Below are 19,579 nucleotides of genomic sequence, written 5' to 3'. Positions count from 1 at the left end.
AAAAAATACCTTGAGCTCGATGTTTATTAGCATCGAAACCGGCGAATGTATCAGCACGTCGAGGTAACGCTGGGCTCTCGTAAGCCAATGAGTGCTTTTCTCCCGCGGAACTCGTGCTCCGGCCTACCGCGACTCCCCCTGTATTGTGACTAGTATACGTACTGTAAGCGTTGCATACTTCGAGTGCATCCTAAAGAAAATAACTTTTATCATTGATTGTTTTTTAATGAAATCCACACACTTTCACCTAATATATATGTATGTGATAGAGCTTAAGTTAAAGTCCGTAAATATGTGTACGTTTTTTGGAAACTCATGTCGAGATGTACATTTTTTTATTGAATTAGTTATATTACAGCTTTTTGGATACAAATAATTTTTTTATTAATTCGTGAACATATTTTAAATAAATAGCATTTCTAGGCAAAGCAAGCATTTGAACTCGGTTTTATCTTTCTAAATTACTTCTAATCCTTTCCGTTAATTGGAAATGCCCACAAGACCTACAATGCTTATAAATAATCTTAATTCCAATTACCTTAACAACTTTGCAGACTTCTTGCCACAGCGCATGCGTATCAGGCGTGGGTGCGGCTACTCTTACGTAGTCGGGAAAGACCAACCCACCCGGAAATACTGTAGTTACACCTGTGGTAAGATCTATATTAAAAAGCGGCCGTGTTGTGAACTACCTTGTACACGAATTATTAATGTAATACTAAAGGCTTTATTTTATGAGAGTTAAGACGGTATATTTTGTCATGGTTACTATTCTTTGTATAAGAAAATAATATCGTAACCATGCCACGGTAAATGCTAAATGTATTATAATTATTTTTATATAACAAATATCAGTCTGGCAATTCTCGAAAAAAAAAACTAAATCTCCTTCAGGATATTAAAGTTGCTTAAAAGTATGAATAATGGGCTATACATCATAATTTTTTTTCGGTCAAAGAACTATATTTCTCATAACAAAATGACAGAAAATGAACGTTTCGCGTAGTTTACAGCGTGCGTGGTCAACGTCGGAAAAGTTTTAATTTAAAATTATGTAAAATAAGTTTATAATGTGTAAAAGCTATGTTAACCAAAGACAATATGAACTATGAACAAAATGATATCTTTTGATTAAGAAAAATTTAAATGCATAAGAGTGTAAATCTGTTTGGTGCACACCTCAAAATGGATATACGTGACTTATGTATCAAACTTACCAGTATTTGGTAATTCCAATGTCGAGGCGCCTGTATGCCCAAACATTTTCATATGTAAAGCCATTTTTTCTTCCAAAAGTACCGCGTGTTCTTTATCCTTCGATCGAAGTGCCTCTGAAATGTCATCATCTTATGTATTTAATGTGTTAATTTGAAAGCCAGTGCCAAATAAACTTTGAAAGATGTTCTTACAATATTAGTTGGATAACACAAAAATCATTTACATCTTTCGCGATAGTTTAATGTAGAAGCAATAATATTGGCGGAGTGTATTATTCAACAATTAAAGCGTTTAAATGATTGTCTAAACACAAAAAAAATCGAAAGGAATATGTCAAAAAAACGTAAAATAGTTATTATCATGCTTTCATGCGAATAATATTCACCTTCAATGTGCCGTTGAGGTGTTTCGTCTGAATCATAAAATTTTGTAAATTATTAAGTTTTTGAATTAATAATCATTGCGTAATAACAATAACATCACGTCACATAAAAGTTAAATACGTTAAAATAAAACTGCTTTAACGCAACGAAAATTTGTTATAATATAATCAAATTTGCGTTTATATTGAAGCGATTATTGTGAACTCACTTTTGTTGAGCGATAAAGTGCTTTAAATATAATATATAAAATGTGAAAATAAATAATATAAATAATTGATAAAAATTAAACAAAACCATTATCATTATTTCTTTTGTATTCAAAGGTAAGTGGCTAGTATCATTGCATGAAGTAAAACGAAACGAATTTCCAAATATTTTCTAACCTGTTCCCAGCGACGGCGTCAAAGACTGACTAACGTCATACAAGTATGATCTATATTCATTATTAGAAAATAAACATCTTTTTCCAAACAGTTATAGTATAAAAAAGTTATATATTGCCACAGGAACCAAATTTTGTATATTTGTTTTAATTTATTATTATTATTACTAAGTTAAGAATATTGTAAATACTGTAATTGTGTTTAAGCGAATAAAGAATAAAGTCAAAATTATTCTAAAATATTCATTAATAAAAATTTAGTGTAAAGTTGCAGGAAAATTGAAATATTATATATATGATTAAAGCTATATGTGGTATTCGTATAAAGAGCTTTTATTTAAATATTTAGTACTGCATAGACGAACACTAACACCTAAAAAGTTAATTGTTAACATGACTCACCAGTAATCAGTCTTATATTCTCGTGTCTAGCTTCTAACAAGCGTTGCTTCTCCTCTGCAGAGGGCACATGAGGTCCTGTCTCACTCTCTTCTACTTCTTCAGGGCAGCTTTGCACTGCCGCCCTAAAATGGTACAATTGTTGATACAGAATAACCACTGGAACTATTTTCTATATATCTATTATTCAAATAAGTTCCATCGTCCAAAATTATTCTTTCTTTTTTATTTAATTTACTATAAACAAGAAAAAAAACAGTTAAGTTGGTGTAATGGTAGAAAATGAAGTTAGAATATATAAATTATATACTTGTATCATACAAATAAATTTGAAAGTGATATTGTAGTAGCAACTTTGTTACAGGTACTTTCATTATGTTCAGGCATTTATTAAATTGTCTTATATTTTCAATTCGATAAAAAAAAATGATATATCGTAATGAGTAAGCTAAGTTCAAGATTTTTGGAATGTAATCATATGCCTAGTTTGACAGTATTTTGTATTATTTTACTAAATTAATGACGCTTTAAAGGATTTTAATAAATATTTGTAATTCATATTCATTATTAATAGGAAAATATTACAAGAGTATTGGCCTTATTTTAAACCGCGGATCAGAGTTATCTACAGTGTTTTTTCTTCTTCATATAAATAGCAGCCTTGGTAACAAATCCGTCAACCTTTGATCCAATTTTTATAAAAAGGCTTTAGAAGTGAAATCTTACCTAATAGCATGTATCCAGTTAGCGATATCCTTCGGCCTGTGGACTCTCAACTCGAACATTTCAGGGTCGGATGGCCCACTGCAGATAATGTAAAGGCCACGCCCATCTGCTCCCGCCTTTTCCCGTACTAATACTTTGCATAGAGACACTACGCCCGTCTAGAAATTTCAAGATGAATAATATAAACCCTATATACACTATTTTATTCAATACACTTAATTCTAATATTAATTCATAACATTTCTTCCGACTAGCCACAGACTGGTGATTTCTTTTGCATTTTCTGTAGAAAAGGATAGATAACATATTTTAAAATACACTGTAAAAACAGAACAACTATATTTACAAGATTTGTTTGATTATGCTAAGGTACATGCGATTTTAAAGCAATTGTCTATGTTTGCCGTTTTATATTTTTTGTTGACATAGAGTAAAAGCCGTTATACTTCCTTAACTATATATTATTTTAATTTGTATATGAAATTTTCATATAGATTACAAATTACAAGCTAACTAATATCTTCTCATCCATAATATAAAAAAAACGGTAAAACCTCATGCAGAGTTGGAGATGCTCTTGAGACCTAACAAGTAGTTATACATTATACTCACTCATTCACTCACTTGCACCCACACACTCAGTCATTCACTTACGCGCATTACGCGTCACGTAAAAAAACTAAAGTTTGTTAAGGAAGAGCTGGGTATCCTTACACCAATATTTTTTACTTAAAAGGTTTCCCAAATTTTACAAATTATAATCCATTGTTCATAATAAAATAATTTTTTTTATTTTTAAGCTTACGTTATCTATCACTGACAATGTCTGCAAATGTTAATTTTATAATTATTAGTATGGATATAAACAGCCCAATTTTAATATATTAAATGTTAAACGGATAATTTATTTACTCACTTTATTATCAGGCGTGAAGAACGTATATTTATTATTATTGTCTTGAAGAAAAAACAGCACATCTGTCAGAACAATCACCATTAAGGTCTGCATTTTGCTTCTGCCTTGCATTAATGTAGCTACACCTTCAAATCTGAAAAAAATATTAATAAATTATTACTATTGAAATATAGAATCGAAATATAATTTATTCTTATTATTTCTAGCCTAACTTTCAAGTCCTAGAGCTCCTCTAGATAACTTTAAGTATTACTGAAGAAACCAGATGTTCAATTACGGCCGATTTCTATACTCCTTTAAATTATACTCAATACTTTTCAATAACCGATGGATTGTTCTTGTAAAATATCTTTGAATTCGAGACATCCAATTTCGGCATTTATCAATCTAAATTTGCGAAGATCTGGATAGGAAATGTTAGATAGATCGAGTAGAAAAAGCGGCCGTTAGCAAAAGAATATTTTTAACCTAATTTAAAAATTGTTTACTCAACATGCCGTTTTTGTATAAAGTTCAAGTGTCTAAGAAATGAAAACATTTTAGGTATTTTCATAGGAGTAGAATCTTGCTCTTTATTTCTACTCACTTAAGACTCCTATTCCCTTGTAGAATATCACTCTTCTTGAATTTTCTTCCACGGAAGTTCGCAAAAGATTTAGCGTCAATCCTGTGATAAATCTCGAGTTTTCTATCCTCACGTTCTTTGGCAGCCACTTGATTGTCTACGTCGACTAATATTTCCTGAAATATTTTCAATATATGTATTTAGTAGATATACCTATAATCTGTGTTTTTTTTTAAGAAATAAAAATATCTCTAAATACTGAACGATTTAACCCGATTCTGTATTTGTTTTTAATAGAGTATCAAGAGAGATTGAAGATTGTATCATTCATTGATTTTACAATGCCAAATTATTTTTTTTCTTATCTTCTCAAGGATAACGAAAAATACAATGATCCAAACTCACACACAATTTATATAAGCCACCGTAAGTAATATTTAAACCTAGCTTTATCATGACTTTAATGACAGCGTGTCAAATATATTTTTTTGTTTTTGATGGTTTTAAATATACCTTGACACCACATAGTGCCTTCTGTAATAACTCTCGTTCAGTGAGATCGTCTCCGGCCGTCTTCAATAAGGGCTCCAACAGTAGAGGATACTTCGTAAGTCTTTGTGCTACGAACAACACACATTCTGGAACACCCTGAAATTATTTAGAAGTATTACCGTATTTTGTTCAACAAGATAACGACTAACACAATCGATATAAAAACTGATATCCTTATTCATAATATAAGTTCAATAACAACGTTTAATAGTAGTCATCTGTCTCTCTTTGACACAGCGTATATAGATTTGAGAGAAAGAGACAAAGTACTTAAGTTAAAAGATCGCAGTTACGGATAAAGTTCTTCTGAATAATACGCTAATGACATAAGAGTTCGTTGTTTTATATACACGCAAAGCGTATTCTGGTGTATTAAAATAAATATATAGTAGGCATCGCATTATTTTGTATCAGTTATGTATAAAATGATTTGCAAATAATGTTAAAAATTTAAAAGTTAAATAATTGTTGATAGAAAAAAATATTCAGAGAAATAAAAAAATAATTTGAAATATAAATAAAAATACCTTCTTCCTAAGTAAAGGGTTTTGTTGGCACTTTCTAATGAACCTCGCGAGTTTTGGCTCACGGGCGCAGCACTCTTTAAACACTTCCACGGCGTCACGATGTCGCGAACAAAATTCGCCTAAAAACATAATATTATACTAGAGAATAGCCCAATACTCATTATCGTAACCCATAAGAGGTTCATAAAAAACTATAAGCCTCAATTTATTTAATAATAAACAAAAAGACGTTTGTTACAGTCCCATTCCACTCCCTTTTCCCCTTCATAACCAATATCAACCCTTTGACGCAACACCGTTATAAAAGTAAATGGACAACAGATATCGGAAGCTTTTGATCGTATACCTCACATCGGACCGGTCAATTCTCAATTAGTACTAAGTCTATATAGATCATTAATCGTGCATCTCATATTGGGCCGATTAAATTTTCTTATTTAGTTAAATCCTAATTATTGTAGTAATTAAATTAACGTTATTTAAATACAATTTGTTTTTGGGATTCACCGCTGGCCCTCGCTTAATTCGTTTCATACTGTTGATGTAATAACTTTTTCACAAGTTCATTAAAAAAAAAACATTTTATAAACGTCTAATCAAGTAAACAAGACAAGCAACAATTTCATATTTGTATTATTCTAATTTCATAACTTTAACTCTCGTAGGTTTAGTACACTTTTAAAACTATTTTGAGCAACAAAATTCGATAAATATTTTATATTACCATAAGCCGCTTTCAATGTATGATGATCAGGTGAGGCGAACGCGTCGGCCAATATATCCGCTATAGTGTTAACCCGCGGGGCCGTCCTCTGTCTTGCTCTCAGGCGAGACAAGAGCGCCGCATGTATGTACCAGAGCTCGTCAAGGCGTGGGAACATTCGGCTCACTTGGGCGTCCGTTATACCTGTGAGGCGCGTCATGCCTTCTACGAACATCTGGAATAAATTAGTCTCAAATCTTAGTGACGAGTTAAACCAATAGAATCCCAGAACGATTTGTCTTCGTTTTAATAGAGTCTCTATTAAGTAAGAACTGTAGATTTGGTTAAAATTTGAATAATTAAATTTTTCATTTGTCTCAAATTAAGCTCGAATGAAATGAAATGAAAATAAAGTTATGTCCGACAAGACATTATTTGATTTAAGAAAAGAAAAATAAAATGGTTCATGTTAACGTTTCAGACATCGAATTGTTCTGTAGTCTATTCAATGCGTGCTGATCAAAAAAATTCATTTATTGTTATTGAAATCTATATTCATAACACCAGTTGGAATTAAATACTACCGCCTGTAAGATTTTATTTTATAGAAATTACACTATGATATTTTATTGTACAGTACTTGTCCAGTGTAAATGGTTTTAAAAACATAACACACTATGACATAATATATAATAAACTTGACGCTATTCTCTAATAAAACATAAATTAGTTAAAATTAATTTTTCTACATACATATTGTGGATATTTGGAACAATATACCTTTTGCATGAGTCGTATTGTGAGACAATGATGCTTCTCCGTCAAAATCAACTCGTAGATATGTTCCTGACGTTTAGTTTCTCTTTCACCGATACTCCTAAAAATATATAAATAACCGTTACATATATTTATATGTCTTTTTTCTATGAAATCTTTGAGATAATTTTAAATTAATAAAATAGTACAATCATCCGAAAGAAAACGAGTCAAGACTCAATTACAAAATTCAGACGTTTTACGAACAACGAAGCTTAAACTTACTTAGCCAGGCCCTTCGGCGCACCAGCTGCCCAGGTCTCGGGCTCCGTAGCACCAAGCCCCAGCACAATCGCCTCTTCGCCAAGTTGGTCTGAAGTTATGTATACTTCAGGCCATTCCGTCACGCCGTCGTCTGACGCACTGAAATTGTACGTAATTTGTTAAGACATCAAAGAATTATATCGAAGTATGGACACATAAATATCGAATATAATGTTTAGTTCTTAACATTTATTAAATACTTTAGTATTTTTTTAATGCTTTCCACATACATCAAACAGGTGTCAAAATAACACGATCAAGACAAGACAAGAGAATCCATTGCATGAGCTCATCATATTTATTACGAACTAGCTTTCACCCAATAGCACCTCCCCAAAATCAAAAGAAAAACAATTGATGGCATTATAAGAGCATGGTTAATATCCACGCAGGTAAGTCGCGACCTGCTTTTCCCTAGAAACTATAAATAAGTCAAACCTTTCAAATAATTCATACGTTTTCAAGGACATATTTACAAAACAAATGTACGTTGTAAGTTGACATGTGTATAAAAATCTGAATAATACAGTAACTAAGACGTAAGACATTCGCGGAAGCTTTCTAAGCACTCTTAGGTATATATTTTATATCACATATTATGCAACTACAGGAATTACAAACTACATAATATATGTGAATATTAAAGTGTGAAAAATAAAATGAAATTACTCACTTGCTTTGATCGTGTTTATGATCAGAGCCGTCCTTCTCATCATTGTATATACTCGTGCTGAAATATTAGTTATGGCAATAAGAATTAAAATAAATGTTTCGGGTGAAAATAGCAACACAGAAAAACAAAGTAGGTTTTTCTCTTATCGTTTTATAACCAACACTCCACTAACACTACTATAAATAAGTTTAAATCTTTGTCTGTAAAATATTTGTGTATTCTAATAAAATTCTGTGTTGCCATTTCCGGTCATATTCAAAATACAAACAAAGGTCAAATAACAGCCGACATAACAAATGATATTAATGATACGAAAGTTCATCAACACAATTTCATTCAATAACAATAACTCGTAGCGAAGCCTAAATAATAATAAGAAGCATTGATAGATGCTCACACAACAATGTTTTAAATCATGCAAAAAACGATGAAGAAATAACTGATATTGTACAACAATTTGACACAGGCATATATTCATACACTTTGGTAGAGACTTTCCGACATTGACAACCAAACAAATTTTGAATAAAATAAATTGGAAATCCTCAACACTTACTACAACAGTTGTAAGAGACTCTCAAACTACCGTCAGATAGAAAGATACACAAGTAAGGCTTGTAAATGATCGAACTAGAAGGATCTGATTTCTATGTATGTAACGAACTGTGGTGTATACGATAGGTTAAGAATTACTTTGTGTGTTTGTCGCATTTGGAGAATTGTAGTATTTTTAAAAACCACGATCTTTATAAAACTTTATAAACATACTTCAGCATGAAAATTCTACAAGATAATGTGTTAGTTTATAGAAAGCATGAGTAAAGTAATTCCACAACTATCGATATACAAGGCAACAAAATCTAAATAAAATAAACAACGAAACGTCAACCTAACTGAACCTGCGACATGATGTCATGACGAAGAAATAAGAGAAGGTCTATAGGCGTCAAGTGGTGTCCACGTATAGATATAACATGCAAGTTATTTGTCAACCTTCTTTGTAATACTCTTCATACGAGATAATTTCTTGTGACGTGGATAATACAGAAGAGAAAAAGGTCAACTCGTGGGTGTAAAGTTATGTACGAATGAATGAATTTTATACACAAGACAACTGACGATTTTTACATTAACGCAACAAATTACACATTTAAATATGGACCAACCAATTCACATATATTTTAGACCACAAATTCGAAGTTGGTTGATAAGGTTTACGATCTCTCTGGTTGTGGATTTGGATCATATATCTATAGGTGGAGCGAATGATAGAAGAAAAGGCGTTGATACCAAGTGCACTTACTGCACGCCGAGTTTTGTGGCGACCCGCCGCCACGGCGAGTAGCAGCCGCTCGATTTCTTGCTGATCATAAATTTTTACGTGAGCCAATACGATTGTAGGGAACGCGAGCAGACTGACTGAGGTGTTTATTGCATTTTAAATAAAATATTGTTATTACTTTGCTTTGCATCATAATTATTATAAAATAAGGACTAGACTAGAGTTGAGAGTTAAATCCTTTATTAAAATATGAATAAATAACAATTTATTTATAACACCTCTTTTCTTTACAATACAATAAATTGGAATAAAAAACACCTCAATCTTGCCACAATGATTTCTTTTCACAGAAGGACTTTAACCGAATAACCTAAATAAAAACGAATAGCTCAACAAATATAAGGCAAAATTCAACTCAAAGAAGTCGGAACGAAGACAAAAATATACAAGAAGAAAACAGATCAAAGAATTGGAAATATTCCAAACTCATCATACTTGTGTATCTTCTAAGATAATTCACCTTTTAGTTATCACCACGGCGATGTAAGAAACACTCTGTTTGGAAACCTAATGCTTTACCAACAGTGATCACTTTAGTATACTGTTTTAATTGAAACTTATACGCTCACAAACGTACACGTAGTACGCAATGTGAAGCGTGCACGGAGAGAAAACACGTCCTTATATCATCAAATATATGTTTCCATGAATACGATGTTTTTTCCTTTATTCCACGTATACAGGTGTCATAAATAATAACATTGTTCGATCACCAGTTGCTAAAACATACAGCATACAGCATACTCCATAAGTGTAATATCCAAACGCAAATAAAAACTTGCGTCAGCAAATCCCCTCCCTCAAATCCGCCAATCGTTGCAATGTAAAAATAAAGCAGCAAAACATATGCCATATAAATTATATTCTCTTGAATGATATTTATTTTATTTACAAAATAAATTGAAAGGGGCAAACCACTCACCTATTGGAATTCTGGGATTGGCCGGAAACAGAACTTCGTTTGCTGCTCTTGCCACTGCTGGCACTTAGGGATTTTCCAACTGTTGTCTGGAAATTATTAGTATTGTCTTTGGTTAACATAGCTTTTACACATTGAAAGAAAACAATTTTTAAACGGATTAAAGCTATTTGTATTATAATTGTAATTGTAAACTTATAATTATTTACATAAATTTAATTTTTTCCAACGTTTCGCGTGCTTTACAGCGTGCGTGGTCACGGTGACTGACGACAAAAGGTGTTGAATGTCAAAAGTATCACAGCTGTAGAGAAAGTTGTGTTATCTGTATTTATTTCCCATTTTCCAATATTCAATTGTTGTCCTACCTTTGATGTTTTTGGTTTATTGCACTCAACAATGTAGTCCTTGCATACATTTTGATGCACAGTCATGGTACAATCTAAAAAAAACATTGTTTACATCAATAGTATGCTATTTGTATGCATTAATTACTATAAAGGAAGGGTACCAAAAAGATAAATTACTGACTTACAAAATTTGTCGGCGATGTTCTTTCGAATTAGTATGATTTAATTCAAAGGAAAAAAGCAATTTTGCTTTTAAAGATAATTAAATATAAGTAAAAATGTTTCTATTACTTACTTTCACAGTAAAGTGCTGGTTTATCAGACAACTCACGCTGGCACCAATCACAGTGTCCACCTGCCACCGCCGCTTGCCACACATGCGCCGCTTTGCGTGACTTGTCCTAACACACAAAAAAGTTTATGTATAAACGGGAATTAAGCCGAAATGTTCTTTCACTTTTAACCGATTTCAAAATTCAAGGCGGTTATTCCATTCGCCCGTAATAATTTATATATATAATAATTTTGTCGTTTATGAACCGATTTTGATGATTATTTCTTTATTGGAAAGGAGATATTCAAGGGTGGTACCATAATAATAGGAAACTGTTGGATAGGATTTACTTATTTTATAAACACTTCGTTACATTACAATATAAAAAAAATTAACATAATTAAATCAAAAGGCGGCCTTATCGCTTTCGAGCGATCTCTTTCAGGCAACCACTGTGAGTAAAGAGAAAAAAAGTATTAAATTACATAAGATAGGCAAGAAGTGCAAAAATACATGTTATTAACACAAAACTAAACAGGAAACAAAAAAAATAAACAAACTAAACTAAATCATACATTAAAAATAAAAAGTAAAAAAGATTTAATGATGACAAATCGAGAGGAACCATGACCGCAATTATGAATGATTATTCAATTATTTTTGTAATATTTATAATCAAACACAAATGTTTTCAATGCTATTTGCAACATATACATAGGAAAAATATAGGAATTTTCATACCTTTTTCTTTCTAAAGAATAAGCTGCCTCGTTTCCGTCGCTTTTCAGCATGATGATCATAGGACGCTCTGTTAAAATAAATCCATTTTTTAAAATTACATTCGATCACTGTGTTAAAAGCATCAAACCACTTACTTCAAAGCTGAAAGCATGCCCTCAAAACATATTATGGTTTAAACAAGCACAATTTAAACCTTGCCAGTTAATCTACTGCTAAAAATACCGCATTGAAATAAAAAAATGTCAAAGTGTTATTCCAACCATCTACTACCTGAATACTAATTATTATAGTAATATATTTTACTGTATATATTCTTCAAATACACAATATTATTCTCTTATGTTTTTAAAGGAGACTTCGTAGATATAGTTAAAATATATATCTCGTTCCCGCCAAGGCTGAATCCATGCAATAGACAATTCAGGATGAAAACGCGATTTAAGAATATGTATTTCAGTATATGTAGACGCTGTACACAAGATCTTAATTAAAAATACTTCGTACATTTTGCATATGTCAATACTCGAATTCGATTGAAGTCCTTCATTATCTAATCCACAATCAAGCCGTTAACGTAAATAAAGATACACTTACTGCTCTAAAACGCCAATGGACATAGCCGCATATACTACACTCGAGATTAGCCTCTCTTTCGCACCTCTGCTATAATCGTACGCCAGAAAGAGATACACTCACTGTTCTAAAAACGCCAGCCGATGTAACCCCAAATGCTCCTGATGCGAATTATTCCTCCGACCAGTTAGTTGTGTCGCGCCTACAGTGGCAGCTGAAGCGTCTTCGTCGCTTTCTGTCTCGCTCGCACCACCGGCTGATAGGCTAACACGAGCGAGATGCCACGATAAGCAGTGCGACAAAACTTTTATGAGTACTTGTGACAGTTACGAAAATTTTAATATTTCTAATTTTAAATCAATATTATAAAATAATTTTTGTCACAATGAAAGACATTGTTACAAGAAAACGTCTATGAACAGAACGTTTAGTATTAATTACCTATCTAACAAAATTTTGTTTTTATAAGGTAAGGAATGCGTAAATATGTATGTCGTATAACTGTCACAAAATACCATAAAGTGCAAACAAACAAAATAAAACAAATTGATGTAAAATATATTAAATAGCCTAACTTTTAGTTAGTGCATTAAAAACAAAAAACAGCAAAGCCAATTGTGCGTTCACAACACTCAAACCTATACATGCATTTGAAAATCTAATCATGCGCCTAGTACATATTTAAACAATATGGTAATCAAATTGTATATTCTAAATTTAAATACAATTTGTTATTTATGCGTCCAAATTCGAAATTTAAAATTTCGTATCAAAGTGGATACAACAGAATTAGCGATTTTTGACTTTCCTGAACTAAGGCATAGATAAACTGTCTTCCTACTATTAATTCGACCAAATTTTGTAAAGGAAATCTATACTCGTATAACACACACATTTCTATATCTTTAATTTTAAATAAGAAGACTATTCCTGTATATCAATAAATTTAATTAATATTTCTTTAGATTGCAAATTATTACACATCCTTGAATAAAAATTAACTAAATTTTTGTCCCATTTTTACGTTTGCAAGTTACTCGAGAGCCTATTATTTGATAGAGATTTAAGGTTTATAATTAGTTAATTAGGTATATAATGAAGAAAGGTGTTAATGTTTGATTTTTTAAATTAAAATAATTGATATACTTACATGTTAGCTGGTGGTGGCGGCTGCGGCGGTTGCACTGCTGCCACGATGCTGGGCGTTGATACGCTCTTCTGCAACGGTAGTCGCGCAAGTAGCCTCGAGCTTCCACTACTCGGGACCGCGCTACTAGCGCCTCGGAGTGCTGCAGTTACTTTTTCGAATTCCTTCTATAAGTGGTCAAGTAGTATTTAAAAGTAATATGTGTATGTATAATTGTCTGATTCTACTTATAAACCTAAAATAATTATTTTTTTTATAATAAGCAACAGGCCATGTAGTGAATTGAGATTGCTGGTTATAATAATATTAATTCAATTTTAACAAATATAATTCATAAAAATAAAAAAATTTATAAGTAAATTGAAGATTTCTACCTTCTCTTGCATTATTTAAATCTATGGCATATAGATATAACATAAAAAAATGTAAAGGCAACAACAACGAAATCATTATACTTTCGTTATTACTTACAGCGAGATCATTGTCATTGAGTGAGTGAGTGGAATGTCTTACAGGTCGTGGTGCGTCACCTTCAGATTCCATTGATGATAAGGAAGCACTGTGACCGTTTAACGCACTGGAAATATATTGATCTTTCAAATATCAGATAAATCATTGTTATTTGTGAAAGGTTTAACTTTAACTATTAGGTCAACAGAATTGTTTTATTCGTAATACAAATTATTTCATCGTATTTGTCTCGTTATCTTAAACTGCTTTCGTGGTACACTTACCCTCGATGTCTCTGCGTATCATGCTGAGGGGGCGCGGGTTCCAATGCTGCCCACGAGCTTCGTCTTCCTTCATCCCGCCTCTCCCACGACATCCATTGACGGGACTCACCTGGGAATACGTAATATTAACTAAAGACTTGCGAATATTTGTATAATATTATACATTTTCCCAAAATTCCGTTACGTAATCTTTACTATATTAATGGTTAACTCATCTCAGCTAAACAGCTAAGATCGCTAGTGTTTACTAGTCGTGTAAACCACATAATTAATTTGCTATAATGATTCTTAATCACTTTCGAATAAATAACGGTTATAAATTACTTTAGCTTTTTCATAAAATAAGGTTTCATCTGCATATATCGAACTGTCCATATCAATTGGCTTACTTGATTAATTAAATTAAAAATTGTTTCATAATACTAACCGCTTCCCTTCCTACTTTGCGGATAAAAGTCCAAGTGGGTTGGCGATGAGCATTCAGTCTCCACCACCCCATCTTTACACAACGAGGGACAAGATGTACTTAAACGACTTGTCCCTATTGCCTAAAATATAAAACATATTGAGTAATAAAAACAGGAAAATTATTATTATTGGAGATTCCTTAAACATCATACAGATTTAATTATATGTATATGGATTGGCGCGCAATTCAAAGTTCTCATAAACTTTATTGTCGTGTTATTTTAATTTCAAATTCATTTGTATGACTTTAGAAATCATAGTTCTCGTATTATAATGTCTATGCATAATATTCTATATATTCAAAATATTACAATAAAATTTTACTAATAAGCTTTATTGACGACACATTTATGTGTTTGTCATTTATCGTGTTCCTTTGTGAAAACACTTTTTAAACGGATTGAAGCTATGTATTATTATTAAAAACTTATAATTATTTACATAATTTTAATGTTTTTTCCGACGTTTCGCGTGCTTTACAGCGTGCGTGGTCACGGTGACCATGTGTCATAGCTTAATGTGTAAAAGCTATGTTAACAAAAGACAATACTATGTGTTCCTTAGGCCATAACACACCCCGTGTGCAAAGCACGAGCTGATAAATGATTTCATGATACGTGTCATTATAATAATAACCTTACCAGCAAGGGCAGTGGGGCAGCCCTCATACGCTGAACAGCCGCATGCAGCCTCCGCAGCTGTTGAAGACTGTCATCTAACACGCCGGGGCTGTGCGGTGTCACACTTATAGTGGGAACCTGGAAAATTAACTATCGCTGCATTTTTTATTTAAACATATAGACACATTTGAGTTTCAATTCAGAAGCCGCTTAAAGAGAAGTCCTGAAATATCTCAACACAGGTGAACAACGTTTTTTTACGTAACTTTAACTTTAAATTTTCATTGATCATATTAATAATCTAATAGTTATAATTAAAACCACATGGTGTGTATATTTTTATAACAGTATTTGCAGTTGATACACTAATAGATATATTATTTATTAACACTTCGTTACACTTCAATATAAAAAAATGAACATAATTCAATCAAAAGGAGGGCAACTGGCGGCCTTATCGCTTTCGAGCAAACTCTTCCAGGCAACCACTCTGGAGTAAAGAAAAAAATAAATAAGAATGTGTTAAATTACATCAGATAGGCAAGTAGTGCAAAATACATGTTGTACACAGTTATTAAGACAAAACTAAACAGGAACAAAAAAAACAAACTAAACTAAAAAGATGATACATTAAAAATAGAAATAAAAAAGTAAAAAGACACATAAATCACGAAAATGAAATAATCCTTATGAACTTAATACCTAACACTTTGAAAGTAGACTATAGGCGGTATATAGTGTTTTTTTACGAGGTTTTGACATGATGATAATGCCATGGCCACTAACAATTCAAATACAAAACCTTTTTTATCAAATAAAGTGTAAACGACATGTAACGTTTCTCAATTTAACGACCATTGGGTTTGGTGGGTTTAGCTTATCTTCCATACAATAATATAATACATAGCATTACACCCACTCTCAATAACGACAACAATTGAGTAATAAAGTGCTTTTAAAGTTTTTTTTTCTTTTACATTATAGAAGGCAAACGGGCAGGAGCCTCACCTCATTTTAAGTGATACCGCCGCCTGTGGACACTCACATTGCCAGAAGAGTCGCAAGTGCGTTGCCGGCCTTGGTTCTACATAGTGGTGGTGCGCGGCAAAAATTGCCTTAGAAAACGCTCAGTTGTGGAACGACGGACGTCGAGGTGATACAAATGGTATTTTGTATTTTGCCATGACGTCCGATTATGAAACTCAGCTGCAGGTATTAGCAATGCAGTATTGAACAATCTCCATGGTAAATGCAGTAAAAGATGCAGAGAGAACCCATATCTCTACGCAACGCCAAGGGATCAAGCCGCACGGAAAATGATTGATCGTCGATTCGAATCGCTCTTCGTTGAATACGGTCAAGTGGAAGGAGCTGGTACTGGGGAGTTGCTAAAATTAGTAAAAACAGCGCAGCTGTGTACGTTCTTTTGTCGCTTTATTATTCTAGACCGCAATAAACTCGACTGTCGGCATCATGCATACGAGCTTTCTAATAAATTCCTGAATAAAAATTCACAAATTGGGATTACACGCGTAAACTATTGTTGACCACGACTATTAAGAGTCATCTCAATTCTCTATAACGCCATAAAATACACAGTCCCTTCAGTGTCGGTATATAGACTATATTACACAACAATGTGATATTTGATTTAACATTTAAACACAGTTTTGATTAATGTCAATTACACACTAACTACACGAGAAAAAGGGTCGGTTACCTGGGCCCTCGCAGCAGCCATGTTGGGTGGTGGAGTGGCCGTCACGTGCTCTGTAACTTCGTCCTCACTGCTGTCGGACCGACTGTCCGAGCTGCCGTCGCCCTCGTCTGTAAAATAATAGTATTTAAATAAATTTACTAAATCATCATTTGATAATTAAAGCCAATGTTAACGTTAAAAACAAATTTTCTGCCGGACGTGTATTTTTTTATATATTTTGCATATGAAACTTGCATGTTTTTTATGATTTGAATTAATTCGAAATTGCTACTTGAAGATAAGTAACTGCGACTAATTATCGGACGAGATAAAAGTTTTCCTAGAGATATATAAAATGCATTGAAAAGAGAGACTCTCTTTAAGTCATAATACAAAATCAGTTCAAGGTGGTTTCCACTGCAATTGAATTTATTAATATTAATCACGAAAACGTAAATAATCCAGTTACTGGCACTTCATATTTTCAAGTCGTCGTTCAAAACACAATGATATTCTTCAGATATTTTAATTATGTATTGTAAAATACCTTTTCGCTGCAGCCTTATTCGTGTTCCAAATATATTTAACAACTGCTAGATGTTGTTAGAAGTGTACGTTATTTTTTGCTGGCTTTAAAAAAAGAATTCACACGTGTTTATACTATTTTCGACTTTTTGGCAGCACTAAATATCATAGAATCGTTGTAAAAATCATTTATTTAAATAGGTAACACAATGTACATATATGAAAGTATTCAAAGAAACACGTAATAAATGCTTCTAATTTTATATTTATTGAAAGTTCTGAAATCAATGGCGTAAAGCGGAAGAGAAGAACTGGCAATAAACTCTCCACCACTCTTTATAATCGCCAAGTTTTTTGTTTTACACAATGTTTGTAAGGAGCTGCATCCATTACACCATATTCCACACGACTTCTTAAGTAATTAATAGTAAATTAAAAATAATAAAATAAATTAAAAACAAAGATTTGTCCTCTATAAGCAGGAGGCTTGGCGATTAGGAACACGCACCTACATTCTCGTGGGAACAACACGCAAGTACATAGTCGAAATAACTAACATACTGCACTGCATAAGCGAGTTTAACTCCGACCAGTCACCACAAGTTCACTAGTATGACATGACTGCAAATCTCCAGTGCGAAAATTACCATAACAAAAAGTTTTATAAGGGTGATTAACGTGTCTTAATTACATATGAAGGGCTTACACTATGACAAGTTGAAGTTTAGCTTGAAAATTTGTACTACGCTTCTCACTTCATTATGTTACTTGGGTACTAAGTCGTAACATAACCAATGCAAATACTTTAAGTATCTGCATTCTACTGTAATTATAACTTTTGGAATAACTCCTGGTTGAGTGGAATGCGATATTCAGTGTCAAAAACCTTATGCAATATTAGTCACAACATAAGTATGCTCTTCGTATCAATGTACCATCTAGGTAAACAACATATTCAATTAATCCAAGTTCATTAGCGATAAGCCCGGCCTCGTAATCGAGCCCTATGACCTGATCACCATAATCTTATTAGTACACGTCACGAACTTCTATTTATTGTTGGAAATCAAAGTATTTACTACCTTACTGGTAGTATTATCAACACGTGTATTTCAGAGTTGATTCTTAAATAAAATGTAGGATACCAACAGTATGGTATATATTGCTTATAAATAACATTCAAAATGTTTAACAGCAAACTAACTAAGTCACTAATCAGTGAATTAAACTTTTGATACCATGGATTTTCTTTATCCTTAGAAGTGATTATACGACATGAGTCCAAACTCACTATTAGGCAAGCAAATCATTTGATTCTTACTAGCATGCATTCCATAAAAATCAAGGATATTTAACAGTCTAGAATGAACTAGCGCAGTTTATAAAGCTGGCTACGAGAATAAAGATTAATTTTCCCGGGAAGCAACACGTCCCCGTTGTAAACCTAACGGAGTAATATCATATACCTTCATTCTATCATAGTTGCAAATTGAATATTAAAAATTCATCGCGCGAGCATCGGTTCCCCCATTTCCCTGACTGCATAAAATGTAATGACAATCGAGCGACCTACTTCCGGGGCCAAGGCTGAGTATAAAACTAGCAGGGATGAGCGAAATCTATGTAAATCATACACAAGTAGGCTCTTTTCAATAGTAATATATATGTTCTCACATATATATATAGACAAAACCAATGAAATCGTTTATAACAACATACCAGTTATATTGACCAAAATCACAGGTCTCGGCGGATAAAAGTATTAGGTACTTAATAACAACGTCATTGGCTGTTACTATCTATTTTTACGACCAAATATAAGTAGTCCCTTCGATGTCGTTATAACAGATTTTGATTGTAGTTTTAATGGTTAAAATGTGAAGCTTCGTATGTGATGCACATAATCCAGTTGAGATTGAAAACACGACGATTAAGGTATCTGTTTACAGAATCATCCCTTTCTATTTTTGGGAATACCAGACGTCTAGTAAATATTAGGTCCTTACATATGAAATTGGCGTTTTGTATGGGAGGAACAAAAAGTCGAATATTTTTAAATAGAA

At 32.6% G+C, this 19,579-nt stretch overlaps 1 protein-coding gene across 7 annotated transcripts in view; it reads right to left on the bottom strand.

The window, feature by feature from the left end:
• Positions 1–19,579, bottom strand: part of LOC123710724 (rho guanine nucleotide exchange factor 28) — a 35,962-nt gene that overhangs the window by 8,751 nt on the left and 7,632 nt on the right. For 4 of the 7 annotated variants that reach the window (XM_045662855.1, XM_045662856.1, XM_045662857.1 and 1 more), the window contains 25 exons: positions 17,013–17,119; positions 15,314–15,430; positions 14,632–14,752; positions 14,205–14,313; positions 13,942–14,047; positions 13,474–13,637; positions 12,447–12,587; positions 11,751–11,817; positions 11,031–11,136; positions 10,754–10,827; positions 10,389–10,474; positions 8,125–8,181; positions 7,413–7,550; positions 7,152–7,248; positions 6,393–6,606; positions 5,669–5,787; positions 5,103–5,237; positions 4,611–4,765; positions 4,025–4,157; positions 3,109–3,266; positions 2,386–2,507; positions 1,604–1,630; positions 1,218–1,331; positions 539–648; positions 10–190 (listed from right to left, as the gene is read on the bottom strand). In XM_045662855.1, the coding sequence (XP_045518811.1) occupies positions 10–190; positions 539–648; positions 1,218–1,331; positions 1,604–1,630; positions 2,386–2,507; positions 3,109–3,266; positions 4,025–4,157; positions 4,611–4,765; positions 5,103–5,237; positions 5,669–5,787; positions 6,393–6,606; positions 7,152–7,248; positions 7,413–7,550; positions 8,125–8,181; positions 10,389–10,474; positions 10,754–10,827; positions 11,031–11,136; positions 11,751–11,817; positions 12,447–12,587; positions 13,474–13,637; positions 13,942–14,047; positions 14,205–14,313; positions 14,632–14,752; positions 15,314–15,430; positions 17,013–17,119 (2,958 nt within the window). The remainder of the gene's footprint in view (positions 1–9; positions 191–538; positions 649–1,217; positions 1,332–1,603; positions 1,631–2,385; positions 2,508–3,108; positions 3,267–4,024; positions 4,158–4,610; positions 4,766–5,102; positions 5,238–5,668; positions 5,788–6,392; positions 6,607–7,151; positions 7,249–7,412; positions 7,551–8,124; positions 8,182–10,388; positions 10,475–10,753; positions 10,828–11,030; positions 11,137–11,750; positions 11,818–12,446; positions 12,588–13,473; positions 13,638–13,941; positions 14,048–14,204; positions 14,314–14,631; positions 14,753–15,313; positions 15,431–17,012; positions 17,120–19,579) is intronic. The other 3 variants (XM_045662858.1, XM_045662859.1, XM_045662861.1) reach the window with 2 other exon arrangements.

This window comes from Pieris brassicae, chromosome 6 (assembly GCF_905147105.1).
Source record: "Pieris brassicae chromosome 6, ilPieBrab1.1, whole genome shotgun sequence".
Lineage (NCBI taxonomy): Eukaryota > Metazoa > Arthropoda > Insecta > Lepidoptera > Pieridae > Pieris > Pieris brassicae.
The sequence above is the reverse complement of the archived record's forward strand: the minus strand, read 5'-3'. Positions and strand labels throughout refer to the sequence as shown.